Source organism: Colossoma macropomum, unplaced genomic scaffold, assembly GCF_904425465.1.
Source record: "Colossoma macropomum unplaced genomic scaffold, Colossoma_macropomum, whole genome shotgun sequence".
NCBI lineage: Eukaryota > Metazoa > Chordata > Actinopteri > Characiformes > Serrasalmidae > Colossoma > Colossoma macropomum.
Window position 1 is genome coordinate 29,394,563 of NW_023494799.1, and position 24,201 is coordinate 29,418,763.

Here is a 24,201-nt window from a genome sequence, read left to right on the forward strand (position 1 = left end):
TTGGGGACAAATCACTTGCATTTATTATCACTCCAGCTGGTTTCCTGACACCTTTAATCTGCAAGGAGAAACTGTCAAACACTAAAAAGTCACGGAGCTGAAATCAGCTTCACATTCGCCAGCTTCTTGGTTGAATTTTCAGTTAGCCACATAGTTAGCTACGCTCTGGTGCCTTAGGCAGCATTTATGATGGAACAGGACAATTCGAACAAGAATCTGGTGAATGAGAAGCTAAAACGCCAAATGTTGAGAGAAATTTTACAAGAAACTGTTGAACTTTTGAGGAAAAGTTTCCTGCCGGAGATGCGAGAAAAGCAGCTATAGCTGAGCTAAAGCTTAAAGCAGAGCAAAGTAAGTCTGCATTTTCGTTTATATTATATTTTTAGCCTGTACTAGGACTTTAGCACATACTGAGACATATTTACAGCAAAGATGGTGAAATGTTACTTTAATAAAATGGACATGAAATTTTGTGGCTCTCAAGGTGGTTAGGTTTTTTCTGAAGCCTGACAAAACGGCTCTTTAACATTTAAATTGCTGACACCTGCCCTAGTGCTATGTGGTTTGCAAGATACTAAACTGGTGGCTCCAAGTCTCCATTTTTAGCCTTATAGCTCCAGTGTAAAACTAAAGAAGCTAATTTTGAGGTAAACACATCTTGGGTGATCGACTACATTTTGGGTAAGGGAACACATAAATGTCTAGCTGAACCTTCGCTTTAAGACCAGACCAGACCAAAATTCTCAAACTCTCTCCAAATCCTGGAGTCGTTTCAGAAGAGACCGAGCAAAAGCAACTTTCTGCATGCTGTTCATGTTAATTAGGAATGGAGAGAGAGAGAGAGAGAGAGAGAGAGTCTTTTAGTGATCATTTAAATTAGTTTCAATTAAAAGGGTCTGTTCCAGCCTCTCTGGGTGGGGGGGTCTGAGTTTTGCTTGGTGTTCAGCTCAGTATATGAGCTGTCCTTGACCAGCAAGCCCTGCGGCCATAATAACCCTGAAAAGGAAAACAAAAAAAAAGAAAAAGGAATCCCAGCAAAGTCATTCCGTCAATGGTCCGAGACAAGCTTCATGACCCCAAAACCCCACCGCTCTGCAAATCCTTCACTGGGTGACATCTCATCGATGTCCTCTACAGCACAAACTGCACACACAAAGACACACACATCTACGCCCACGTACACACTGCCCTTGCTGTATTTTAGCAGCTCTCCTGACGTTGCTGACTTGTTTGCGAATGCTAGATTTATGCGTGCCGAGTGCGAGGGCCTGGGAAAATTAGAATATGATTAATACTGCGACATTACGGCACTGCAACAGGTAATAACGGCACATCCGCTCCCCTTCTGCAGGGCTGTGCAGACGCCGATAATTGACTCATTTATCACTACTGTTGGGGGGTGGGGAGGGGGGTGGGGGAAGAGGGGAAAGGGGGATGGAAGAGGGGGGGGATTAAATTCATTCCCCTGATAGATTTTATTACTGTGGAATTGCCTCGCTGTAGAAGTCGCCCGCGTCGCAGGATTTCCGTGAACTGACAAATCTATCGGCACGCGTTCACACACACTGGCTTTCCTTATTTATTCCCTCTCCCCCTGCATTAGACGGTCTCTGTAGCGCTGTGGTAAGGGCACGTTCCACAGAAACATCCGAACACATCTAAACACAGCAAGTCAGTAACACACATCCAGACGATAGCCTATCACGCAACATCATACAGCATCTTTATCATTAAATCTATCACAAAGAACATACAGAGGCCAGAGTGATGTAAAGCTAGTGCAGGTTCAGAAAGCTAACTTAGATGGAAGAGAACTGTTTAAAATGTAGCTCTGCATCTTTAATTTCCACTGGAGCTAAAAGGCTAAAGTAGCTAACAAGAAGTGAAATTTTATACTTGAGTACTGTGCAAATATTATGCTTAAATCACAGACTCAAACTTATCTTAAACAGCCTTGCTTACTGACTAAGGCTCAATGCCATTTCTTATTTTTACCCCTACCCCTTGTTTTCGAGTGTCATCTTGCCCCTTGGAACTGAGTTACAAGGGGTAGTGGTTGAAATCTTCCCTATGAAATGGGACCCTCAAATAAAAAACAGCATTACTTCATTAACAGGTTACTAGCGGTGCTCTGTAGGCAGCCCTGCCAGTCTGCAGTGATAGCAGAGGAGGGTAAATTTCCGCAACCTCACTGCCGGGCTTTAGTTACATTTAGGGCATCATATGCTTTCAAAGAGGGGAGATGTGAAAATGATTCATTATCACCCACCCCTAATTCTTCGGTGATATGAAGCTGAAGTCAGCTTATCTGTCAGATATCATTCGAATTTTCCCGTTCCACCTTAAACTGAGCAGCTGTCACATTCTGGCGCTTCAGGTGTCAGCACTGCTGGACTATTTAAAATGGAACTGGAAATTTAGCTAGTTAGCTACAGAGACATCAGCATACTACTAGTGATTTTTTATGCTTGTAATGAAGAAAAGGACTATAATACATTAAAACAACATTAAACTGAGATAACATAATGGTTAAGTGAGAAAACCCCCCCCCATAACAATCTGTTTGGAGTGTGCCTCTGAAAAACCTGTTTCGAGGGCCATGTAGCCATAACACTTCGCCCTACCCCTCTATCTCAAAAATCAGGACAACCTACCCCCTAGGTGTGAATGTGCAAAACAGAAGGCTAAGGGCTAAGTGGTAGGGGTGAAATGGGACTGGGCCTAAAGCTACATTACGTACTTATTTTTTATAAAATATTAAAAGTAGTGCCATCCTATATTTCGAAGTTACAGTTTTGTTTGTATTTTTGACTAAGTCTGTGTTTAACACACAGGTGTGTTGCTAAGCACACTTTAATGAAGATGTGAGAAAGCAGAAATAGCGTGACAAACTAGGCTAACTAGGCTAACTACTCATGTCGCCACATCGTGCACTGAAGAGAGAAGACCTTGTGTAGAAGCCAATGAGCCCTCATCAGCATCCAGTGGAGAGTGGACACGTTTTTAAGCTCACATCTGAAGAGACAGCCTCCCACTTATTCAACACAACAACTACAGATTTCTTGGCTTTTTTTGAACAATAAAACATGTTTTGAAATGCATTCCTCTGCTTGTCGCTAAAATTTTGTGCTACTGATTGAACACCAGAGCTATGAGCTATAAGTCTTCAGCCATACATTAATTTCTTAGTATATTTTCCCTTTTTTCCTTTCCTGCAGTTAACCGGATCTCTGTTTATTTACTCTTGTGGATATCAAAGAATATCAAAATAGTATTGATACAGTGAAGCCTGTATCGATATTTATGCATTTACCTCTGCACACACATCATTCTCTTTAACTAATCTTTCAACATTCTCACCATCATCAGATTCATCTGCTGGAGGAAGAGATTCAAAGCACAACCAACGTTCTTCTGCATGCTGCATGCAATTACACATTTCCACCAGAGAGGTCACTAAATTCCCTAAACTTGCACAGTGTAACTTTAACAACGTAATGTGTTGGTTTGTTCACTGTTTACAATTATCAAAGCTGCATACAAACTATTTTGCTTCCTTGTTGATGCTTAGTACCACCTGACTGAACAGATGTTACTCGCCACAGCCCTCTGAATGAGTTATAACACTAGTCAGAAGTTAAAGTTTCTGTTGTTTTTATAACTCATGACGCGTCTCAATAAATGCATTTCCTACCTTTATTTACATCATTCAACTGATTTACAACAAACCAAATTCATGTTTGTGTTACTATGTAAATTTTGAAATCCAACAACTCTGAAAAATAAATGCAACTAGATAAAATTACTGTGATCAGGTAACTGCACAATAACTGTGATAGGCCTATTTCTGATACTGTATGACATACTGTTATCTACAAAAATGAACAAAAGTATGGACAAAATTCAGGTCTCAACATCATCGCGACCACTGTTTTTAGATGTGTGACATACTTTCATGCAAACTACATTAGCCTTGCAGCTTCAGAGCAAAATTAAAGAAGTCAACTTCAGACAATAAACATGTCTTAGTTGATCAACCAAATTTGGGCTCAAGAATATAACTAAGAATATAATTTGTTTTTTTGTTTACTGAACCATCACTTTTAATACTGCAAGAATCAAATGCATGATGATGGAAACAATGTCACCAACAGCACAGCTAGAAGATTATCTGAAATCTCCACAACACACACAGACTGATGAACATTTGCACACTGGGCCATAAAGAGCCCTTTGGGGGAAAAGCTCTTGCGTGGCTTGGCTGAAGCTCATTACATTAGTGTGTTAGTCACTGTGGGTGTGAAAAATACATTTAAAGGGGGAAAAGTGTGTGTGTGCCCCAACGTCCATATGATTATATGACCAGGAGAGCGTGAAAGAGAGACTGATCGAGACGGAGACAAATGGATGGACCGAAAGAGAAAGTGGGGGTGCATGCAGCAGACGCACCCCCCCAACCCCCAGCCATACACACACACACACACAGTATCTCATGTAGAAATGATTGCATATAGTAATTAGTCTGAGGCTCAGCAGAGAGACCGAGAGAGCGAGAGAGAGAGAGAGAGAAAGAGAGAGCTAGAGAGCGAGAGAGCGAGAGAGAGCGAGAGAGAGAGCGAGAGAGAGAGAGCGAGAGAGAGAGAGAGAGAGAGAGAGAGAGAGAGAGAGAGATGGTCTTGTTATACATGTCAGGACTTCTAACTTCTGTATTACTGTCGCCAAGTAATACTACACCTACAGCAAACCTTGGCCTAATCTCAACCTCAGTTACCAAAGTCATTCTGCTCTTTCAGCTTTTCCGAAGAAACTGTAGTTGATTTTGTGGGAACAGCATGTTTTCCAGCAAAACGTCCTCACTTCATGTTGTCCTGTCATCTCGAGTAGGGATGCATGATCCAAATCAGCCAAGATCAGAATTAGCAGATTTTTGGCCCCAAACATTACCAAAATCAGCCAATTTAGTTTACTGATTATTGGCTGATTTTTGTATTTGAATGCTGTTGCTAAACCTGCACCAAAATGCCACAACATAATTATGCGTGACACATTGTGGTAAACAGCCAGTTGTCTTTTAGCCTTGTAGCACTTTGCCTTAAAAGGGCAAGTGACTCTTCTTTTAAGAATTTTAAAGGCCTGTTAGGCTCATTAACAAGCAAATGTTCTTTATATTGTGATACTGGCTGAAGGAAAGCACTGGAAATGTGCTAGTGTGTTTCTCATGTTCATTTAGCCCACATAGTGCAAGCAGTGGCTTTTAAAGAAAGAAAGAAAGAAAGAAAGAAATCTGAATGGGTCACAAAAATTCATCATTCCTAAGACATTTGGTCCTCACAAGGTGCTAGAGACAAGTACACACACACACACACACACACACTTTCTCTGGTATTGACGGCAGATAAGACATGATCGTTGGAACAAATCTGCAACCTGCCAGCACCATGACAGCTCTGTCAGCACAGCGCTGCTAAATACACACACACACACACACGTTCCAAACAGCCACAGAGAAATCAAAAGCAGGAGCTGATCAGTGGGTTATTACAGCTCCATTAGGGCTGTGTGTGTGTGTGTGTGTGTGTGTGTATGTGTGTGTATGTATGTATGTATATATATATATATATATATATATATATATATATATATATATATATATAAACATTATGACCACCTCCTTGTTTCTATGCTCATTGTCCATTTTATCAGCTCCACTTACTACATAGGTGCACTTTGTAGTTCTACAATTACAGACTGTAGTCCATCTGTTTCTCTGCATACTTTGTTAGCCCCCTTTTACCCTGTTCTTCAGTGGTCAGGGCACCCATGGACCCTCACAGAGCAGGTACTATTTGGGTGGTGGATCATTCTCAGCACTGCAGTAACACTGATGTGGTGAGGGTGGGTTAGTGTGTGTTGTGCTGGTCTGAGTGGATCAGACACAGCAGTGCTGCTGGAGTTTTTAAACACCTCAGTGTCACTTCTGGACTGAGAATAGTCCACCAACCAAAAATATCCAGCCAACAGCGTCCTGTGGGCAGCGTCCTGTGACCACTGATAAAGGACTAGAGAATGACCAACACAAACTGTGCAGCAGCAGATGAGCTATCGTCTCTGACTTTACCTCTACATGGTGGACTGACAAGGTAAGAGTGTCTAATAGAGTGGACAGTGTTTAAAAACTCCAGCAGCACTGCTGTGTCTGATCCACTTGTTCCAGGCTAACACACCACCACTTGTCAAAAGGTGACAAGTCGTCAGTCTCCAGTGTTGGCTGTTGAATGCATGGATTTCCCAGCTTTATTAATAAAACACGTTTTCAGACGTTTTCCTCTGCTTGCTGCTGACGTTTTGTGCTACTGATTTTCTTAAGCTTCTCAATAGCAGAGCTAACACTTAGAAGAGTAAGCCTTACATTAATTTCAGTCTAAGTATTTATCATGTCATTTTTTAAGCCTTTCTTCATTACCTGTGGTTAACCTGCTCATTAACTCGTGTACACTCAAATATTAAAATGAGTCAGAATGCACATCCCTAGTATTAATAGAGTGACAGCTGTATTGATATTTATGCATTCACTTTACACAGCATCTTAAAGTGTGAGTGAAACTAATAACTGAATTCAGCTCTGAAAGCACTACATTTTACATTATCCAACATATTAGAGCACTTGTCTGTGATGGGTATGGTTTACTCTTTATGATGTGCACAAAAGGCTGAACTGGAGAAGAACACTTTTCTCTCTGGTCCCTTTAGAGAACACGTACACACAGTTCTTTCATTAGTTTACAGTCTGTTGTTGCGTGAGTGAATGAAGTAAATATCTTTTACTAACTGTTTTTAAGGCATGCTTGAGCCTTGTTACGCCTGGCCCACACTACAGGATAATCAAGCCGATTTTGAGGCCAATTTCTTCCTCCTGACAACTGGAAAACATCTTCTGATATTAGGGTGATATTAAACAACAATCTTTACCCCTCTGATCTACTTCCAGCCACTGCAATTGTGAATTATTAATATTAAACATGTTCAATATTTACGACGCAGTATCCTGCAGTGTGGGGTGGACACCAAAAACACGACATTGACGTTATGCCTCAAAAGACCGTCAACCAATGAGAGCTGATCTAAACAGAACTTGTCAGAGTGTACGGCCGGAGTCGTAAGCATGGCGGCTGAATTGAGAGCTAAGTGGACTACAGAGGAGTTGTGGCACCAGCATGAATGTCTATAGAATGTGTGCTGTAAAACAAACCATAATTTTTTTCCTCTACAGAAAGCACACTAGCACAGCAATAGCCTCGGTCATCAGTCATGTTTGCTTAGATCTAAAGTCACATAAGTTTGCGAGAAATCCTGTGATGTAGTTCACAAGAAACTGCTGCAAGGTTGTACGAATATGAACGATTTTTGGGACTCGTTGCAGCAGTGTGTGGTGTTTCATTCAGGACAAATTGTGTGGTGTGGGGCCTTTAATGACCAACAACAATCGAGAACAAAATCTATGAAATTTTTTTAAAAAGATTTTTAAGATCCTGTATTTTGGGCCACACGTTAGTTGTGTACTTGAGTTAGTTTCACTTTCACAAATGTAATTTACGTCACGGCTGTAGTGAGTCATTAATTTGTAGCTGCTGTGATCAGCGCTTTGCAATGTAGTACAGTTTCTTGTAAAATGTCTCTCAATGTTCGACTTATTATGACGCTGAAGTTGCTTCTCATTCACCAGCTCCTTGTCCGAATTGTCCCGTTTGACCTTAAATGGTTCCTGAGGCGCCACAATGTAGCTGCTGCACCATTTAAGGTAGAACGGGGAAATTTAAACGAGAAGCCGACTACAGCTTCATGACTTTTTAGTGTTTGACAGTTTCTTGTTGCAGATTAAACATCTCAGGAAACCAGCTGGAATGATTATAAATTCAAATAAGTCCATTCGTCTCCAAATTAGCGACGTGCATCTTAAATCTCTCTTTGCCTTTATGTTAGCTACTAGCTAGGTGAGACTGTTGTCACTGCTATGATGACCAGCAGTCTACACACCAACCTTCAGGGTAAAATGTGAATTTCTTCAGCGTTTAAGACAATTTGTTGTTAGAACTGTGCAGAGCTTTATTTTACTGCAAAGGAAGATTATTTTATTTTCACCTAAAAATCTAATTCTGCTGTGGAGTCGCAACAGGGCAGTAAAAAAGGAGCATGTTGCCAATTCCGATACAGGTTAGGGAAAATTGTCTAACATTTTATGAACATCGACAAAACTTTTTTCCTTTCGACTTTAGTGGAAAAATTGTTTTTCGATACCTGAACATTGCAGAAACCTACATTGGAAACATTTAGCATCATATAACAGATTTCCTTCACGGGCCCCTTGCATAAAACACAAATAGCATGGTGGAGAGGTAGATTCGGACCGAGGAAGAGTCTGAGCACTTTCCATTTAGAAAAGCTGTAGTCTTTTCTGCGCTAAACAGCTCTATATGGCAGAGAAATGCCATGAAAAAAAAATCAAAATAATAAAATAAATACAAACAACAAAAACAATCAATAAACCAAAACTAATGTGAAATTTTTTGAAGGAAAAGTAATCACTAAAAAGAGACTGATGCAAACAAACAGCAGCAAAAATTAACTTTATGCATTTTCATTTTATCACTTGCAATTTCTGCAGACAGTGGATGTAAAAGTAGCTACTGATATTGTTACAGTCACAGACTCTCTCCCTCTCTCTCACTCACACACAGATGCGCTCAAATAGTGACTACTGGCTCACAGGCTGCCACCTCTGTAAATAAAAGTGCTAAAAAGTTCCCTCCTCTGTGCTCTGACCGGCTCACCAGACTGAACCACTCTTAGACATGGTTCTCAGAAGCTCCCCCACCATAATTTATTCATATTCTTTTATTTAAATAAAACAATAACGTAAACAAATAAATTAAATGTATAACCTCATTTACATGTTCATTACTAATGTGGTCAGAACAAATTGTAAACACTGACCAAAAATGTGCTGTACACCTGCTGTGTTGTCACAGTATTGTATATTTTGACACTTGTATCGTGATGCGTATCATGAGGTTGCTGACAATGTCCACGCCAGTCTCAATTAAAAAGTGTCTCACCATGATTTAATTAATTTAACATGATTCTTAAATCTTTCTCTTTGCCTTTTCGTTAGCTACTAGCTAGGCGAGGCTGCTGTCTGCATTTCAGGGTTAAAGGTTGGTGAATTAGCAGTTAAACGCTGGAGTTAATGTAGCCTATAAGACCATTTATTGTAAATACAGCATTAGAACGATCAGCAGAGCTTTATTTTACTACAGAGAATGATTACGTTATTTTTACCTAAAAATCTAATTCTGCTGTGGAGCTGCAACAGGGCAGCAAAAGAGCCGCATGCGGCTTTGAAACCACATGTTGCCGATCCCTGAATTAGGCCCTCTCACTCCCATCCACAGCATAGATGATCATACACAACAAAAACCCCCATTAACCTCTGAACATTACAAAAGATCTGTTCAGAAACAAATGTAATTAAATGATTGACCCTTTCCAAATTTTTTCCTATCTGTTCAGCGTTTCAGAAGTAGCACATAAACCACTGCAGGATCAGTGACTAAACTTCAGCAAATCACAGCTACACAATGACTGATTAGACTACGGATAAAAAAAAAGGATCATTCAAAAGCACAAACTATACAGCCATATGCATAAGTTTGGGTGCCTCTAGTCAAATGACATGTTTTGTTGATTTTCTAAGTGAAAATAAGTTACACATCCTCTACAGAGAACACACTACTGCACATTTTAATACACAATTACTGTTTATATACTGAATTTAACACAATGCATAAAACATGGTCTGTGCAAATGTTATGGCACATTTTATAATTTTCCAATATGTTAGCAAATCTCAGCTAATACACTATATAGACACTGTGCAATTAAATTAGCAGATAAACGCCATATTTAAGTGTGTTCCCTGTAGAGGACGTGTTAACTTATTTTCACTTAGAAAATCAACAAAACTCCATCCCTGGTGATGCGACAGCCATCTGCGGCAGGATGTCCAAGAGAGCACAGTTGGCCTCGCTTTCTGGGTGGGTAAGATGGCCCTCCTTTTCCACCCATCACTCAGCGTGCTGCTAGCCAGCGCAGGCATCTGTTAGCTGACGTAACAGAACTGGCGGTTGGCACTTTCCTCCGAGCACGTTCAGCTGTCCAGTGACGTGCCGTGAGCGGCAGTTCGAAAAGATGCAGCGGCGCTTCACAGGTCTCAGAGGAAGCCTGTGCCAGCCTTCGCCCTCCTAGTGGGTGGCAATAACTAGTGGGTAGAATTGGATATGACTAAAATTAAGGGGGAAATTTGGGAAAAAATTAACAAAACATGTCTTTTGATCAGGGTGTTCAAACTTTTGCATATGACTGTCACTGATAAATCAACTAAATGTATTCCGCAGAGTCCCACCCATGCCTACAGGCACGAGCAGCTCGAAAACAAGTCTGAGACCACACCAGTTCTCTCTCTCTCTCTCTCTCTCTCTCACACACACACACACATACATTAAAAAAATGTTTCCACATAACCACTGCTTACACGTGTTCCAAACACACACGCTCTCAGAGGAGTGCCAAGGCCACACATACACACACACACACACACACACACACACACACACACACACACACCCCAAACCTCAACCACAAAAACTCCACGTTTTACAATACAGACGTCAGATCGTGCACTTCTTCACATACAGAAACTCTGCCAAAGCGTGTGGAAGCATGCAGCAGTCTCCGGGGGGTTCTGCACTGAGTGTGTATGTCTGTGTACATTCACATACACACACACACACACACACACACGTGCAGTCCTTTCTAAGCCAAAAGTGCGTGTGTGTGGAGGGATGGGCCGACTGAGGATCATTACAGTAATGAGAGCCTCCTGTCTGTAGTCTCTCAGTGCCTGCTGATTAGACGGCCTCATACAAACACACATGCAAAAAACATGTGCAGCAAGAGGCATGCGACACCACTTGGCCTTTTTAGAGTTCTCTGTTTTAGAGTTAGAGCCGTGGTTCAGGTTTCTCCTTAGTTCATGGAATGAACCAGGTGGTCGAATATATAAAACTCACCAATGAACATTTACATTCTCAATGAATCAGTAATGCTAAGTTGGCACTTTGCCTGATAAAGCATATTCTAAAAAAGTCATAATGTTTTCTCTTACAGTAAGGGTGTGTTCACACTTGCCGGTAGCTCTGAGAGATTTACCAGTTCATCTGGTATACAGGCTGAAAACCTAATCTTAACACCAGCACAAGGCAACATACAGACAGCGAAATAAAGACCAATGTTAACCTGTTAGTCACACTTCAAGTGAAAATGAAAATGCAGCAGTTCTTCTATCATCTCCCATTGCGTAGTCAGTTGCAGTCAGAGTTAGCGCAGTAGGTCTTTGAGGCAGTGGACATAAGACAGAAATATGAAAGAAATAGCCAGTATCTTGGTATTAGCCTTTAGCCTAGCATTGACAACAGATCGATTACCACACTTCTATTTCCTCCCACACTGTCTGCAGCGCTGCCTCAGGTTTTCACAATGAGCTGACCAGGTGGTACTGATAGCGGGAAGTTATAGGAGTAATATTTACCAAATTTTATTGTCCACTGGTCGTAGACATAAGCACAAGTGTACAGAACGCACGTGAGAAATGACTTGAGCCAAATATAGTCCATATACACACACATATGACTGCATACAATGATTAGATCATGCATGAGTCAGATTTTGGCTATAAAGGCAGTTGGGCCACTTGAGGCTGTGTGTTAGTGATTTTACTCTGCTAATTGTTGTGAAAAAGCCATGGCAACGCTATGCCTTTGGAGACTTAACAGTTTAGAATATTACAAACAAAAACGTAAAACATGATCACAAAACATAAAATATGTGCGCTCAGCTAGGTCATCAAATCTGCCCAAACAGTTTAGACTTTTTCTGCATATGACTTCTCTTTACAAAGTAAGGCCCAATCCAATTTCTTATTATTACCCTTACCCCTTGTTTTCAAGTGTCATCTTGCCCATTAGAACAGAGTTAATCTACGAAATGGGACCCTCAAATAAAAAAAAAAAAACCATTTCTTCCTTAACACGCTACCAGCGCTGCTCTGTAGGCGACCCTGCCAGTCTGCAGTGATAGCAGAGGAGGGTAAAGTTCAGTAACCTCACTGCTGGGCTTTAGTTACATTTGGGGAATCATATGCCTTCAAAGAGAGGGATATGATAATTATTTATTATCGCCCACCTCTAATTCTTCAGTAAAACGAAGCTAAAGTCAGCTATTCGCCAGCTTCTTGTTCGAATTTTCCCGTTCCACCTTAAATCTAGCAGCAGTTACATTCTGGCGCTTCAGGCGTCAGCACTGCGGGACTATTTAAGGTGGAACAGGTAATTTAGCTGGCTAGCTACCAAGACATTAGCAGACTATTAGTGATTTTTATGTTTTTATGAAGAAAAGGACCATAATCCATTTAAACGACATTAAACTAAGATAATACAATGGTTATCAATGTTTTAACAGAGAAAATACTCACATTCGTAGGTTTTTTGGTCGCTTGTGCAGCCATCTTGCTGGTTTTTCTTTTTTCCCCCCTCATAACACTCCGTTTGGAGTGTGCCTCTGAAAAACCTCCGTCTGGAGGGCCTTGTAGCCCTAACACGTCGCTCTACCTCTCTATCTCAACAAAAATCGGGACACCCTTCCCCCTAAGCATGAATCCGCAAAACGGAGGGCTAAGTGGTAGGAGCGAGGGGTGAAATGGGACTGGGCCCAAGTTAACTAGACCCACAATGCAACAATATCATTTTCTGCTTTGGTCTGGACTAAAGAGGCACCAAAATGAAAATTCTTGGCTGAAACCAAGACTGAAACTCCAAATCCAACCAAAATTGAAAAGAGAAAAAAATGGATAGTAAAAAGGTTTTTATAAAGTATGCTTACTAAAATTCTGCTGTATGTGCCAATAAAATCAAACACCCTCAGCAACAGAAAAATGGTTGGTCATACAAAGCAATGAATGCATTTTAAATTATACTTGCACTTTTGTTTCTAATTTTTTTTAAGCATTCCAAAAACTGTGGTCGTGCTAGCAGGGTCCTTCACTTTTGCTTCTGTTGTTTTGCTGTATTCCGCTTCCTAATGGTGTATCGAATATATAAGGGAGAACTTCTTGGGTGTGGTAGCACCTCTTGATCCCTGGCATGAACAGTGCTAACTGAACTACAGATATAAACGCACTCTAAGAAAAAGAGTTTGGTGGACAAACCCAATTATAAACACTTATTGCCATACAGATCTAAAGTGAGGTCTTTTTAAAAGCTTGCATTTTTCAATGGTATTTTACTGTTAATTTTTTGTTTGGTCTTTTTAAAAAGTCTGATTACTTGATTAATAGTCAAAATCTTCTGTAGATTACTCCACAACTATAGGAATCAATAGCAACAGCACTAGTGCCACTACTGTATCCTCACTACATCACTACACAGCACACCCAGCACTCCTCCAGCTCACCTCACCAAATCGCTTTACCTCTGTCTCTTTCCTGTCCCCTAATCCAACAATCAGACTCAGGCCTCAATCAACAGAGTTAAAATTAAAATCTAAGCCAGGCTATGTATAGCAGAGATCTGGCAGTGCCAGCGCTTGTGTGAGTGTGTGTGGGGCACGTTTTACTTAGGACATGATTAACACCCCGGGGGGGCTTGGTTACGGCACAGACGATGTGAGCTGGCACTGGAGCTGGGGATAAAATGAAAAGCCAAAAGCAGGCCAATGGTAATCTGGTAGTCTGACCTAAAGGAGAGTGGAGATTGAGAATTGCCTCATGACTACAGCAGCTACTAACAGTTATTTACATAATAGAATAACCTAAAAACTTTATTCAAGTAAGCAAACTATTATTCCCTCCTTGGGTCCTCTCCCTTCATCACTGCCATCATTCAAAGTTCCATATGTGTCACAAGCAACTGCTTTTAAATATTTTTTTTTTTTAATTATATTTACATTATTTACTACTTTTTTAAAATCTGAAACTCACACCATGTGGGCTAAATGAACACCTAAAACACACAAGCACATTTCAGTACATTTTTAGTCACAATATAACAAACATCAAGCTCTTTAATTAGCCAAACTGACATGTTAAATTCATAAATGAATAAACAGTTGCCTATTTAAACAGCATGAATCATAAACAGCTACAGTGAAAGTAAGAGGCACTTGGCTATTTAGCTCAATGAGTCACACACATTACAGAAAAACCTTTAAGTACAGGATCAGCAGCAGCATTCAAATACAGCGTGACTGCATCGACTCAGTTCATGTTATTTACATCATGAATTTGCAACAAACAAATTGTTGTTTGGAACAGAAATTGTCAGATTCCAATCATGGCCCGATTTTTAACATGCATCCCTATCATTGAACTAGTTGGATACAACTTATATAATAGTCCTGCCAGGTGCCACATAGTCTTGGTTGCCAGGTGTGATCTCGCAACAAGAATGTCTGGGACAACCATGAGACATTTTGGGCTAAATGTGGGTCAGAACGTTGATTTATTAGGGTGGAAACCGAGTGTGAAGTTTCAATAAACCAATCCAAGAAGGAAAAAAGTCTAATAAGCAAAAGCATGAGGTGACGGTGCACTTGTCAATATCATCTGACAAACAACAAGCTTGTGGAAATGACATAAGAGCATGAATGAATCCCACCAAAAAACCTCCAGTTAAGAGTGTAGATGTGTCACGTGCAGAGAAGACGATATGTGAAATACAACCCCATTTCCAAAAAAGTTGTGACGCTGTGCAGAATATAAATAAAAATAGAATGCAATGCTCTGCAAATCATTTAAACCATATTTTAAAGGAAAATAGTACAAAGACAACATATCAAATGTTGAAAGTGAGAAAATTTATTGTTTTTTGAAAAATATATGCCCATTTTGAATTTGATGCCAACAACACGTTCCAAAAATGTTGGGACAGGGGCATATGTTTCATCACCTCAACATTAACAACACTCTGTAAGCGTTTGGGAACTGAGGAGACCGACTGCTGTAGTTGTGAAAGTGAAATGTTTTCCCATTCTTGTTTGATATATGATTTCAGCTGCTCAACGGTTCAGGGTCTCCTTTGTTGTATTTTTCATTCATAATGCGGCAAATGTTTTCAGTGGTGACAGGTCTGGACTGCAGACAGGCCAGTTTAGCACCGAAACTCTTAATACAGAGCCATGCTGTTGTAATACATGCAGAATGTGGTTTGGCATCGTCTTGCTGAAATAAGCAAGGCCTTCCCTGAAAAAGATGTCGTCTGGAAGTTGCCATGTATATATTGTTCAGCATTTATGATGCCTTCACAGATGTGCACGTCACCCATGCCATGTGCACTAATGCCCCCTCTACCATGTGCACTAATGCCCCCTCTACCATGAATACTGGCTTTTGAACTGTGCACTGATAACAAGCTGAGTGGTCTTTAGCTCCAACTTTTTTGGAACATGTTGTTGGCATCAAATTTAAAATGGGCATATATTTTTCAAAGACCAATAAAATTTCTCAGTTTCAACATTTGATATGCTGTCTTTGTACTATTTTCAATTAAATATAGGGTTTAAATGATTTACACTTCATTGAATTTTGTTTTTATTTACATTTTGCACAGCGTCCCAACTTTTCTGGAAATGAGGTTGTTAATAAACAAAAAAGTAAAAATAAGAAAAAATAACGTTACCTCTTGCAAGGCAAAAATGGAAAGAGTCTGTTAGCCAACAACAGCATTTATCTGGTTAGCTTGTTGTACTTATGAACTACAGAAATAAAAAAAAAATGGGGGGGTGGGTTTTAGAGGGTGCCATCAGGGCTTTTTAGGGAACTTTCAGGGCCTTTTAGGCCTTCTTTTTCCATTGTTAAGCTTTGAATGAAAGGGTTACATTTTAAAAATGCCCAGCGGAAAACTGGCCAGTCAGGAAATGTTTTTCTCTATGGTATCTGGGCAGATATAGCTAAACGAATGCTCCTATTGGTTAAGACTTAAAGAGCCAAAGAGAAGTCCAAACATGTTAACTTAACCATCATTATAGATACGACATGACAGAGGAGTCAACCAATCACATTTTGATTTCCAACATCAGGCGGGACCAATTTCGTGAAGAAAAAGAACGTCACTCTAGGCCTTCTGGAAGTCCTAAATACTAAGAATATGAGCAGCAACCTAATTACTGTGTTTTTAGAAATGAAAAACAATGGTGGCAACTCTACATCAGGCCTCTACTGAAAGAGTCACTGTGAAACTGCTACAAGGCAAACATCTCAACATGTCTGTCACGAGCTTTGAGCCTAACAAGGAATGTCTTTTAGAAGCTTCAAATACCTGCGTTCACTCTAAAAAAGTTCATGTGAATCACCACAACCCAAACTACTAGCATTCCATAGGGACGCTAGCAGAAGTGGAGGTGTTTTCACCGAGTTTTGACATTTATGGCTTGAGTTAAAGACCTAGCTCTAATAGTCACCATCGGCCACTGGGAGTTACTCTTGGCAGCAGCGGATTTTGTTGCAATACAGCACCAAAAGTTTGACAAGTTGTTCCCAGACGCGCATTCTCGTTTCAAGATACCTTGAAACTACTTCTCTAACTGAATCAGTTTTTGATCAAAATAAAGATAACAGCAGAACTACACCCAAGCAACCAAATCACAGCTGCATATTACATTTTTAAATATTTTTTATAGTCCGTGTTAGTGAGAGTATCTGCTTAGAATGTACAGCAGATTGAGTTTGATTGCTCCATCTTTGTGCTTTGGCTACAAACCAAGGCCAAAAGATAGTACTTAAGTGTTCTAGTAGAATTACAGCAGAACGATGGCCAAAATCAAAAGCCTGAACAAACGTAACACTTGGAGAGAACATTCCTTTGAAATATTTGATTGATTGAGTTATGCTCTGGATGTGTGAGTGATCAGTTCTTTTCAAAAGTGTGTGTGTGCGCGCGCATGAGTCTGGTTGATGGCACAGAGCAGACAGAGGGCTGACACAAGCGGCATTGGAAGATATGCGCAAAATCAGCAACCATTAGCATGGCTGGACGGCTATTTGGACAGAGAGCCTTTGATTTTATTTGGCCGAGCTCTCGATGCAGGAGCAAAATGAGCCCCAACAATGGGAGTCTGGGGAGAGGGTGGATTTGCCCGCTCTGGCTGGAGGACTCAAAGCGGCGAGCGTGTGAAGGTGTGCCAAGAGAGAGGAGGCAGAGAGCTGGGGGATGGGGGGAGGGGGTCGGAGGGGAGTGGGACGCCAGCACAGTCCCACATATCCCAGCCAGTCATGTCTGCTCTGGCCACATTCCTCAGCTTCAGAGCGCACATCAAACATCCACCACAGGCCTGCAGAATCAAAAGGTGTTTGTGTGGGTGTGTGTAAGACTGAGGGGTGTGGAGTCCCATCACAAAGATTTGCAAACAAAACCAAACCCACAATTCCTAGAAACTGCAGAGATCTTCCAACCAAACCTAAACCAATAAACTATTTTTATTCAATATTGACCCATTCTTTCCAAACCTTGTCAGTCTTCATGGAAATGTGCTCTTTCTGGATTAGAGCAATTTAATCTAATAGCAGTGTGGTGTCCAATCAGAATCCTCAGAGGTCTTCTAACCAAATTTGATCTATGAATATAACCAAACCCAGAGTTTCTAGGGATCCTGGAGATTTTCTAATGAAAACAAAACCAAGGTACCGTTGTAATCAGTTACTCAGACTTTACCATCCTTGCCAGTATTGATGGAAACATGCCTTTCTGGATAAAAGCAGCAAAAACAAAATACTCAGTTATGTAAAGAACATTACCCTGAGTCATGTGAAATCTAAGCGTAAAATGTGCTCATGCAGTTTTGTGATTAAATTTGATAGACAGTTTTGTGATTGATCAATTTCATCTTTGGTGTATCTATGCAGTCAAACTCACGCCTGGCAGGAGTGTGTTAAAATCAAATCAAGTCAAGGTTTATTTATATAGCACTTTTTAAAGAAAGCATTGTTGCAAAACAGCTTTACAGAAAAAACCTGGTTCGAGCCCCTGTGAACAAGCCAAGGGCAAAAACTGCCTAAGAGCAAGAAGAAGAAACCTCGAGAGGAAGCAAAGAGAGGACCTCCTCTGGTCAAAACTGGATAGCAAACAATAACGAGAGTAATATGAACAGTAAATTTGAGCGTAAATGTTTAATAACCTTAAAAAAAGCATGATTTGCAGTTACCAAGACTGATCAATGTCATCTATAATCCCACTAATAAGAATAAAAATATAAAACAACAGTAATACTACTCATTCATGCACATAGTAAGCCAGTACAAAACTGGGCGTACTTACTTTTTATTTTAAATGCATCTTGATAGTAGGGGTGCAACGATTAATCGACTTGGTCGACTAAAATCGATGACCAAAATAGTTGGCAACTACTTTAATAGTCGATTAGTTGGTGACGTCATTGCGCCCGTTTCTCACTCTATCCAGGAATGTTTTGACACTTAGTGGAGAGTAAAAGCACGATGGCAGCCTCCAGAACAAAAAGTGTGGGAGAATTTCAATTTAACTGCTCATTAGAGAAAAAAGTTTGCCACAAACGTTCAGCGCCACCGAATTTAAACGCACCTCATGCTTCTGGCTGTAGATAGTATTGATTATAGATACACATACATTGATGCCGCATACACAGCACCGCCATTTTGGGGCGGTCAAAAAAACAGTGTGGTTTTTTTTGTGCTCTCATCTCCCACTGTTTTTCATGGAAGAGATGAGTTCAGCTGTTTTTGTGTGCGGGGCGTCTCGTGTTTGTTTATACTACCAACCCTGGTACTGAAGGCACACTGCCCTGCACTTTGTAGCGCTTTCCCTGATTTAACACATCCACTGCAACTTAGTAAGGCGTTCTTAACAAGCTGATTAGTTGAATCAGGTGTTTTGGGAGCAGTGACAACATTAAAACATGCAGGGCAGGGTGCCTCCAGGACCAAGGCTGGGAAACACTGAGTTCTGAGAGGGGTCTGTTTTTTGCTAGTAGCACCACATACGTTAGTTGATAGTAACTTATTAATTTAAGGGGAATTCCACTTTTCAAAGCATCTGTATAATTCAATGGATAAGATGTAACCAGTCATTTAGAGCAGAGTTCCAGAGAAATTTATAGGTCAGAACTGTTCACAGTGGTGAAGACAGGAACCAAACACCTGGAGAGTTTCACTCCTCTAAGAGCTACTTTACCAAGTTATTAATTAAAATAGTTATGAATATGCTGCCTGAAGCCTAAGATATTGGCCCAACCCATTTCTTACTTTTCCCCCTACCCCTTGTTTTCGAGTGTCACCTTGACCCTTGGAACGGAGAAATATTCCTCTACGAAATGGGACCCTCAAACAAAAACAGAATTACTTTAACAGACTACTAGCGGTGCTCTGTAGTCTGCAGTGATAGCAGTGATAACAGGCCTGCCAGTCTGCAGTGATAGCAGAGGAGGGTAAAGTTCAGCAACATCACTGCTGGGCTTTAGTTACATTTAGGGCATCATATGCTTTCAAAGGGGGGGGGGGGTTGCGACAATTATTTATTATCAGCCACCCTTAATTCTTCTGTGATATGAAGCTAAAGTCAGATATTCGACAGCTCTTCGTGTGAATTTTCCTGTTCCATCTTAAATCTAGCAGCAGTTACATTCTGGTGCTTCAGGCATCAGCACTGCTGGACTATTTAAGGTAGAACAGGAAATTCAGCTACCAAGACATCAGCATACTGTTAGCAATTTTTAATGCTTGTTATAAAGAAAAGGACCATAATACACTGAAACGACATTAAACTAAGATAATATAATGATTATCATAATTTTTTAACTGAGAAAATACTTACATTTGATTCTTTGGTCGCTCGCGCAACCATCTTGCTGGTTTTTCTTTTTTTTTTTTCTCTCATAACAATCCGTTTGGAGTGTGCCTCTGAAAAAAACCCAGTTTGGAGGGCCATGTAGCCCTAAGACTTCGTCCTACCCCTCTATCTCAACAAAAATCGGAACACCCTACCCCTAGGCGTGAACGCGCAAAATGGAGGGCTAAGGGCTAAGTGGTATGAGCAAGGGGTGAAATGGGATTGGGCCATTGTTTCAGAAGAGTTTTGAGATAAGATTTCGGCCTTAAACCACCTTTTTAAAATGCATTCATGGAGGAGAGGTACATGCACAGCGCTGTAAGGCAAACAGGACTCAGAGAAAACTTTTTAGTAGATTTTAGCATTACGAACGTTACATATAAAAACTCGGTGTAGGTTCACTGATAGTTTTAGATATTTAACAAAATGGCTTTATTTGCATTGTAAACATTATGACCCCCATCACAACCACTGTAAAGAAGTCTAAGGCAATAAGCTTCTCTACAATGAACCTCTCAATGATTGAATTAGACAAAATTGTACATATCAAAATGACAGCCTGCTATCACAGCTGACTAACAGTTACAACACTGCTGCTGCTTAGCAACGGAGAGACTCGCAGTCAAAAGCAGCGTTCAAATACAGCATGAATGCCCAAGGAAAAAAGTGCACCTCATGTTTTTGTCTTCAGAATGCATGACATCACCACGAACCACCATAAAGTTTCCACAATGTGAACAACACACATGTAAGAGAGAAACATAAGAGATCAAAAGGTCATGTTAGAGCAGAACCTGTGGTACTGGGTCTGCAGGAACTGAAACTCCTCTTTGATGCGGTCCAGCGTCTCAGGGTAGGTGAGCTTCAGAGACTGGGCCGTCCCGGACGCCGCAGCCGCCGCCGCCGCCGCAGCTGCTGCAGCTGAGGCTGAGGACCCAGGGGGTGGCTGAAGAGGTGCCTGTGAGAAAAGTACAACTGAAGTTAGACTGATGTCGGGGAGACAGCATGATGGCCAATAAGTGTAGAACAGCAGTACATTTAGAACATGTTTTACACAACTGATCCAGCTAAACAGCTCATTAATAAGCACTTCATCAAGTGAAGTGGGTATGACGGTGCAGGGAAAATACCAAAGTGGGGAATTCCAGGACTACTTGTGAACCAGGAGGTTTAGAGTCAATATCGGTTTTATGCAGACAAGAGGCTCAATTTTAGCCTAAGACTGCCAGTCCAATTAAAATATGACTGTGTTAACAGCACAAATGTCACGACCAAATTCTTACTCAATCTAAGCCTAATGCTTAGATCAGTCCCCTGACTGGCAGGTAGACATGCTGAAGTTCAGTAATAAGGTATACTGTGATATTCAAAAGGATATTTGAAACACCAGAACTTCAGTCAATCAAACTGCAGCCTTACCAGAGATTTTTTTTTAGATATATAGTAGTAGTAGCTGTGGTTTCACTCTACTGTCACATTGGTCCAGCTATTTTAGCGTGTTACTGGTTTGAGTGCCTTCACAGCTCATTGTAAAAGATGCCATGCTATACTTTCATATTCAGTGTGCTATCTAGAGTACCAAGGGTCCACCATCCAGCCCAGGGATAGGCGTAGGTGAAACCAAAAACCATCCAGAAAATCATGGAGACTGTTGTGCCATTATACAAATCAGGGAGATAGTTTTCAAAAGACAGAGAAAAAACAGAAACCCCCAAAATGCATAACCAGTAAAAACTTTCAGAACACTACATGCACATACATGCATTATCTTGTACACAGTAGTAGTAAACAGTGATAAAAGATTAGGCGCCTGCTCTCACGCTAACCATATGTGTGATGACAGCTTCACGACACCCAAATGAACATGTTAAGTTAGACTATTGTGGCATGCATGTAAATGAGGCAATAAACAGAACAGTTTCTTATATAACTCATACATGCTGTAGTAAAGGCCAGTTTTTCAAGTGGGCAGCTTCGTATGGCACAGTGCAGTTACTAACCTGAACCCTGTATGCAGGTCGAACACCTGTATCCATTTACTATCGCATAATAGAACCATGAAATAGACAGAGTTCTCTGGAAGTTGTGTGGTGGTCACATGATTTGATTTCTTGACATGATTCAGAGCTTCAAACTCCGATTTAGCTTTTACTTGGTCTTAGGTTTAATGTGTAGCATCACAGACAGCAATGGAGGTCAGATAGTGTTTCATTTTTATTTATTTAAAAAATCTTTAGGCCTATATGTCAATGTGTAACAATTCAGGTTAACAAATCTGTCATCTGCATTTTTTCTAGCTCCGCCCACACAACCTAGTTTAGTACACTCAACACTCTGGCAAAAAGAATAATTAACACCTCAAATGGCCGAGGCTCGCCAGTGGGCCCAAAGTATTATTACCCACTTCTATAACCTAAGAATAGCTCAGCCAGTTTGCACTGAAGTCCCTGTAGTTACTGAATAATAAGCCTTAGTATGTAATAATCCTAGGATTTTAAGGGGTGAACAGTGCTGAGTACCTGAGCACAGGTACTCCGGTCTGGTATGGCTCACCTGACAACAAAATGAGTGGTCACAGGTTTGTAACTATACCATAACGCACTGGCCGGTGTAAAAACGCCTTCAGAATAACAAAGAATTTGGTGTACGGAGTTCACATAAACACAACTAACATCTAAAAGAAGGGAAACCCTGGACAAATGTCCACCAAACAGAAAAAGGTTTGGGGCATTTTTATTGTATCCGATTCCAAAATGCAAACCTCAACTCAGTTATTCTGTATGCCTTCGCGTTCAACCTGGAACAGATTTATTAACCAGAAAAACAGTACAGTGAGGAGTGTATGCATGTGTGTACACATATACTGTGTACAAGACAAGACTGAAGGACATAGATGAAAGACAAGCTCCCCACCAAGAGCTCTAATGATGTGGGGGGGGATGTTCTGACACAGGGACCATTGTTAGGGGATAAAGCATTAGAGACAGATGTGTGTGTGCGCAAGCATGCATGTATGTGAGTGTGTGTGTCTGGATGTGTGCATCCAAGAAAGAATGGGGGGGGGAAACCAGAGCCTCCGTTCAAATTAAGACATTTGCTTAAAATTAAGCACGGATTAGAAGGGGGCGCAAGAAAGGAGACCCCATGAGGGATCCACTCCCACTAGGCTGCCTGATCCCTGCCAGCCACAGCAATTAGGACCCCAGCCTCAGGGTAATGCAGACAGACAGGCAGACAAAAGCCTCTCTGCATCACTGTAAGGCCTGTCCGTCTGTCTGTCTCACTGCGTCTCTGTTAACAGAGGCCCTCTCGCCTGCTCCTGAACGCTGCTGGGGAGTGTTTTTGTTCGCACGAGATGTTTCTTCTTTTAATGAGCCGAAGAAGAGAGAGACTGTCAAGAGGACGCAATTAAGCGGAACGCGACCAAACGACAGTCATGAACGTCACATGAGGTTCAGTCATGAACGTCAAAATTCAACTTCGCGCCAAAGTAACGTTACAGTATGGCACATTCAACTAACGTTAAATGCTCATAACAGGGTTCACGAGCTTTTATGATACACTTTGGTCAGTGAACGGCAGAGAGTTGAAGTAATAGTTTGGAAAAAATCTAATTGATAGTTTTCCCTCTAATCCAAATGTAGTTAACCAGCCGAGACACGTTTGCTTCTTTGGTTTTGAACTAGAGTCATGATGCTAATCTAGCTAACAAGTAATGGAAGCTTGTGACTAACAATAAGACATGCTTATGACAAACTATTTAGTACTAAAAAAATAAAACAACCTCACACAGGAAACATTTCCTCTGAAAACATAACTTCCTGTTTACATCAAAATCAAAAGAAGCTAGGAAAAGCACCTTAAATCATAAGTGTATAGCAGCTTGGGGCTAACATATTAGCTTAAAACTAGCAAATAATTATAACATATACTTTTATAGCGCTGAACGCTGTAATAACCTGAAAATGGAAACATCAACATATCAAACTAAGGCAGATTTTTAGGGTCTCCATATTGCTACTGTATCAAAAAAATTTACCAAATTGAGACACCACCATATCAAATCAAACAAATGATGAATTGAGAGGCGTTACAGTACTAACACTTATTTCTAACAACTGACAAAAGTGCAGAAAATACAAAAGACCTCAAAATTTTGGCCGCTGAAAAGATGAAAACTTTTTTGGCAAATGTTTGATGATTCAGGCTTCTATTACTTGTTAGCTACATAAGCTTT

At 40.7% G+C, this 24,201-nt stretch overlaps 1 protein-coding gene across 1 annotated transcript in view; it reads right to left on the minus strand.

Annotated features, from left to right (window-relative positions):
* Positions 1-24,201, minus strand: part of tle2a (TLE family member 2, transcriptional corepressor a) — a 55,613-nt gene that overhangs the window by 23,385 nt on the left and 8,027 nt on the right. The window contains exon 2 of the mRNA XM_036586343.1: positions 20,759-20,922. Within this exon, the coding sequence (XP_036442236.1) occupies positions 20,759-20,922 (164 nt within the window). The remainder of the gene's footprint in view (positions 1-20,758; positions 20,923-24,201) is intronic.